Raw genomic sequence first — 6075 nt, 5'->3', positions numbered from 1 at the left:
CTGAGAAGAATAAGCTGATTTTACTTTGATCTGTGATGTTCGGCGGGAGCACCTTTGGAAGGGCCTCAGACAGCTGAAGGCGCAAAGGAACACCATAAGTTGAAATATCAAATAAGTAGTGGCTTTGTTTTCTCTCCTCTTGTCATCTGTTCTGGCACCTCGTCAAGCGCTCAACGCCCACAGCTCTACAGCGTATTTAAAGCCCGCCCAGCTTGACCCTGTGGACTTTTGCGCTGGCTTCAACGGTCGCGTTTGGCCCCGCTCAGCCACCGTGACCCGCCTTTGCGCATGTGCAGGGTGAACAGCCGAGAAGGTGAAGATGGCGGCTGCCGGGGCTGCGGCCCTGGGAGTCCGGTGGCTGCAGAAGGCAACCCGCGGCGTGGTACCACTCGGGGCACGGACAGGTCCGCAAGAACGCGCGTGACTCTGGTGTGGGAAAGGGTTGTCTGAAGTTTGCAGTTTCCGGAGGAGGGCGGCATTCTCGACACGATAGTGGCGGTGTCGCGGCAGGTTTGGGAAGCCGATGAGTTAGTGTGTCCAAAAGGGGGTGCAGGGTTGCTGTGGTCCGGCAAAGTGCGGAACTCCGACCTCTGCAGTCACTGAGGTTTAGTGCTTTTTGGGTGGCTAGAGAACCGCGCCCATCTAACCTGCATCCCTCTGCATCCAGCCTTCCACATGACCAAGGACATGCTGCCGGGGCCGTATCCTAGGACCCCGGAAGAGCGGGCCGCGGCAGCCAAGAAATATAATATGCGCGTGGAAGACTACGAGCCGTACCCGGACGATGGCATGGGGTGAGGTAGAAGGGGTCTCAGCCGCATCCAGGGCAGTGATGGGTGAAGCCTGTTGGAGTTGGTGGTGCGACTCTGATGTTTTCTCCGGATCCTTCTGGTGACCCCTCAGAGTCCTTAAGTGTGGGTGCTTCTCTTGGTTGGGGGAGGTGGGAGTGTGTGGGTGAGCAGCTGCTGCCAAGAGGACTTCAATTTTTTCCTTGGCCCGGGCTGTTTTCCTCAAATGAGGAAGCTGAGGTTTTAATAGCTCCCCGGAGGAGTCCAGAATAGCAGAATTCTTCCTTGGCTCCATCCAGAGCATTTAGAGCATCTGCTGGGCTCAGGTGCTGTCATCTAGGCACGTGACCAGGCTGGACTCCTGTCAGGAGAACCTTACCGTGGATGGGGATGGGGTCTCCTGTATTCTCTGCATGTCTGTTCAAAATCTTGTCTCATTTTTTTTTTTTTGCCACTCGGGATCTGAAAATCCCATTAACTGTTGAGCAAATTAAATGTCAACCTTTATTCTCTGGTTGGTGTTAGTCCCTTTTGCCCCTGTATCCATGCAACAAGGTTAATTATGTAAGTGGTTAAAACATCCTCTTTACTTCCTGTGTTAGCATTTCTCTTTTCTTGTTTTCCAGTCATTCTCTTTGAAACATGTTCTGTTATTGTTTTCTCTGTTTTTTACTTTGTTGTGGACAGGAACAGCCTGTGTAGTAGTCCATATAAGGTGAACTTGGATTTGTTGGGGGAGAGCGCAGTTAGGCAAGACCTCCTATGAGGCGTGTGAACATGAGGGTATAGATCAACTTGTGATTAAGAAACATGGTAGCAGTCTGGTGTCGTGGCGCACACCTCTAATCCCAGCACTCGGGAGGCAGACGCAGGCACATCTCTGTGAGTTCGAGGCCAGCCTGGTCTACAGGGTGAGATCTAAGACAGTAAGGGCTACACCGAGAAACCCTGTCTTGGGAAAAAAAAAAAAAAGAAAGAAAGAAAGGAGGAGAGAAGCTATAAAGAAGAAAAGCCTTTTCTAATGTGATTCCTTTTTGTTATTATTCCAACAAATGTGCATGGCATTTTATTTAGAGTCCATCTGATGAAAGTGAATTAATTGATTGTCAAATTCCCTTTCGTTCTAATTATAGAGTTGTGTGACTTTTCTTTGTAACTGAGGATAAGGCTGTGTTGTTTCAAAATTTGACATAACCTCTAATGAGCCTGGACTTTTTTGGTTCTGTGCTTAATACTAAGAGATCTTGATTTGGGGTAAGTTCAATTCTAAGTGAAATAGTTATATCTGTGGCTTTGTTCCTGATCTTTGAGAGGAGGGCTTTGAACTGTCAGAGACTGCTCATAGCTCTCTCCAGAAGTCCTTGCTGGCTATCTTTCAGGCGTGGTGACTATCCGATGCTCCCTAACTACTCACAGCATGAGAGAGATCCGTGGTATGAATGGGACCACTCAGACCTGAGGTTGAACTGGGGTGAACCGGTAAGATAAACCATTGCCCGTTTTACTTTCTCTCAGTTTCCTTATGTTTTCCTGGGACTCTCTCTTTACCTCAAATGATACTTTTTTGCTAAGCTTTTCTGATCAAGGGAGCAAGGTCCAGTGATCTGAGACCTGAAGTTCTACACGTGGCACACAAAGTCTTCTGCACTGTGAACATTGTATGTGTCCTGCTTGAGTAAGCTTTGATGGAGCCAGCACTCATCTTTAAGGCTGGCCCCGTGTGTTGTGGACCTGGCTCTCAGGAAATTGCTCCCACAGCTGGGCGTGGTGGCGCACGCCTTTAATCCTAGCCCTCAGGAGGCAGAGGCAGGTGGATCGTTGTGAGTTCGAGGCCAACCTGGTCTACAAAGTGAGTCCAGGATAGCCAAGGCTACACAGAGAAACCCTGTCTCGAAAAACAAACAAACAAACAAACAAACAAAAAAAAAAAAAAAAAAAGAAAAGAAAAGAAAATTGCCCCCACGAAGTGTGATGCTTATCTGAAGCTTTGTATCAGGCTCTGGCCATTCTAGATTGCCTGCTGTCTTAGTCAGGGTTTCTGTCGCTGTGACGGAACACCATGACCAAAAAGCAAGTTGGGAAGGAAAGGGTTTATTTGGCTTACACTTCCATAGCACTGTTCATCACCAAAGGAAGTCAGGGCAGGAGCCAGGAGGCAGGAGCTGATGCAGAGGCCAAGCTTACTGGCTTGCTCCCCATGGCTTGCCCAGCCTGCTTCCTTATAGAACCCAGGAGCACTAGCCCAGGATGGCACCACCCTTAATTGGCTGGGCCCTCCCCCAGCAATCTCTAATTAAGAAAATGCCTTATAGCCAGATCTTCTGGAGGCATTTTTTTTTTTTTCAGCTGAGGTTCCCTTCTTTCAGATAACTCTGGGTTGTATCAGGTTGACATAAGACTACCCAGCACACCTGTCATTTGCAAGAAGAACAAATGGTGACAGTTCTATGCCCTTCTACCACAGATACACTGGGACCTAGACATGTATATCAGGAATCGTGTGGACACATCCCCTACACCTGTCTCCTGGGATGTCATGTGTAAACACCTCTTCGGCTTCGTGGCTTTCATGGTTTTCATGTTCTGGGTGGGGGATATGTACCCCTCCTACCAACCTGTGGTGAGTATCTTATGTGCTCCCCAAAGCACGCCTGCCTCCTTTTCTGAGGAAGTCAAGTCTCTGCAGTAGGAAACTAGCGAATACCAAGTTTGGCTTCCTCGAGTTTTAGAAAACAGGAGAATGAAGGGCCTCACCTACCAGCCCAGCACAGGCATCAGAGCACTGATTCATGGACCAGTTTCATGGAGAAGACAGACTTTATCACTATATAATGGGTGAGACTGTGGAAACTAATCTTCAAAGCTTCCATTTGAGGATGGTGGGTACCATTTACATTTTAGTGACTGGCCTTTCAAGGCAGAGTCTAAGAATCTAGAGCTGAACCCTCACCCTGTACTGAGCACAGGGGTGGGATGGGGGGGAGGGTACTGGGAACTGTTGTCCACGATGAACATAGACAGTTGTGGCTCAGAGAATGCAAAGGCCATAGAAAATATACTTTCTTGCCGGGTGTAGGCTCATTTCTGTGATCCCAGCACTTGGGAGGCAGAGGCAAGTGGATCTCTGTGAGTTCAAAGCCAGCCTGGTCTACAAAGAGAGCCCAGGACAGCCAGGGCTACACAAATAAAGAAAAAGAAAAAAATATCCATTCCTGTTTAAAGGAAGTATTAAGAATTTTTAGATAAATGACACAATGAGCGTCGTTTGAGAAGATATGTGACAGCCTGGTGTACGTGGCCACCTAGAGTAAACGTTCAGAGTGGGATGAATGGCCGTGAGGGAGAGGATTAAACTAGAGGTGGTGGGGAAGTCAGAGGGACCATGAGGACAAGCGAGTACAATAGGAGGGGCAAGGATGATGCGTTAGGTGACAGATAACAATAGGGCCAATGAATGCCTCAGTGGGTAAAGGTACTTGCTGACCTGAGTTCAGTCCCTGGGATCCATGTGGTAAAAGAGAGAGAACTGACTCCTGTGAGTTGCCCTCTGACTTCCTCATAAGTGCCGTGGCAGGAGTGTGCCCACATATCTAGGTATTAAAAAAATTAATGTAATAAAAATATCCAAAAATTTAAATCAGCCATTAAAAAAAAAGTTCCTAGGTAACCAGCTCTGTGGGTTTCTTAGAGAACTACAATCCATTCACGTCTCTCAGGCCTGGTTCTTGGACGTCTTCATTGCATGGCTGTACAGTAGGGTGCTAGAGTCAGCATCTTCAGCAATCTCTAGGTAATTATGAAATGCATTTAGAATTGAAGATCGCTATAGTAAAAAGATTGTGAGGTAGCTGATTAGTTGCGTTGGGCTGCTTCTATTGTACAGCTAAGGATTTGAACTTGATGGCATAGTGGTGTATTAGTTAACAAATAGTTACACAGCCTCTGCTATGTACCAAATGTAGGCCGTGCCAGGGAGTGGGGATGCAGGGGTCTTGGTTGCCTCCAGTACCAGGGAGCCGTCTTCGGTTTTGACTAGGAGCCTGACATGATGAGGGCCAGGTTCTTAGGAAGATTCATGTAAGAGTGGTCTTGAGTGTTTGGGGACAAGAAGAATTGAAGGCAGGGAGGCTGCAGCATTTGCAGCCGGCTGCCCAGCACTACCTCTGCAGAGATAACACCCTGAAGGTAGCTGCTACGGTGTGTGCACTGACACGAGACTTCTTGCCAAGCCTCAGGGACTCTTTGCTGGAGAGCATGTGGGGCTGTGGTGAACACTGACTTCCCTTCAGGAGAGCAAGAAACAGTGTGGCTCTTGCATTTTTCAGTTCCGTGAGCACATCACCATCTTCTCCTCCCTCTGAGCTGTGTTCTCTGACAGCTGTTTGTTGATAAAGCCAGCAGCCCCGAAAGCACATCCCAGCCGCGGCTCCTCTGTACTTTCCCCCACCGCTGCTCCTGCACGCCTCATTTGCTAGGCCACTTTAGTGGTGGAACCATTACAGGCTGAGTGACTTAAAGGAGATTGAGTCTGTCTCGACCCCGAGAGAGAGCAGGATGGATGGATGTGGCTCAGACTTCCCCCTTCCCACCTCTCACTTCCCTTACAATTTAGGCTCCCTCTGCTGTGTGTTGAGCAAGGCAAGGAGCATCACTTCTGCCGGTTTAGCTCAGCTGGGTCTGACCAGAGGCACTGTATGCCCATTCGCTCTGCATGATTGTTAACTCAGAGTAGGGTGTAGTTGGGCATTGGCTGGCTGGCTGTCATTCTTGCTGACCTGTGTGCTTTTTGTTTTTTGTTTTCTTCCTTAGGGCCCGAAGCAGTACCCTTATAATAATCTGTACCTGGAACGAGGCGGTGATCCTACCAAAGAACCTGAGCCCGTGGTTCACTATGAGATCTGAGGAGGCTTCATGGGCCTTTGTGCCCTCTAACTAGGACTCCATCACTCCTAGAGATTTAACCTTAATGAAATCCCCAATAAAACTCAGTACTGTGGAATCTGTGTCTCATTTCCCCAGGAACAGTCACTGCTGTGAGGAGCCTGATCCTTGCCCTACCCTCTGCCTGCTGCCTGCCTGCATTCCTGTTTTCCTGCTCTGAAATGGAAGCATGGGAGGGAAGGCTAGGGAATAAGGGTCAGAAAATATCAGGTTGTTTTATTGGGGCTCTGAAAGTGGTTGAGGGCTGAGCTGCATCAGCACATAGGAAAGTGTCAGTCCTTCTCCACTTACAGGGCCAAGAAGGAAAGGTGTGTGCTGACTTCCCAATGTGGAACAAGATTTGTTT

At 48.5% G+C, this 6075-nt stretch overlaps 1 protein-coding gene across 1 annotated transcript; it reads left to right on the top strand.

Moving 5' to 3' along the window:
• The first annotated feature begins 237 nt into the window (after nucleotides 1-237).
• Nucleotides 238-5787, top strand: Ndufb8 (NADH:ubiquinone oxidoreductase subunit B8). Its single transcript, XM_051146632.1, has 5 exons — nucleotides 238-404; nucleotides 668-794; nucleotides 2168-2267; nucleotides 3253-3408; nucleotides 5598-5787. The coding sequence occupies exons 1-5, from the start codon at nucleotides 320-322 to the stop codon at nucleotides 5688-5690; spliced, it is 561 nt and encodes a 186-aa protein (XP_051002589.1). The 5' UTR covers nucleotides 238-319; the 3' UTR covers nucleotides 5691-5787.
• The last annotated feature ends 288 nt before the right edge of the window (nucleotides 5788-6075 follow it).

Source organism: Acomys russatus, chromosome 5 (genome assembly GCF_903995435.1).
Source record: "Acomys russatus chromosome 5, mAcoRus1.1, whole genome shotgun sequence".
Lineage (NCBI taxonomy): Eukaryota > Metazoa > Chordata > Mammalia > Rodentia > Muridae > Acomys > Acomys russatus.
This window is presented reverse-complemented; position numbering and strand designations above follow the sequence as displayed.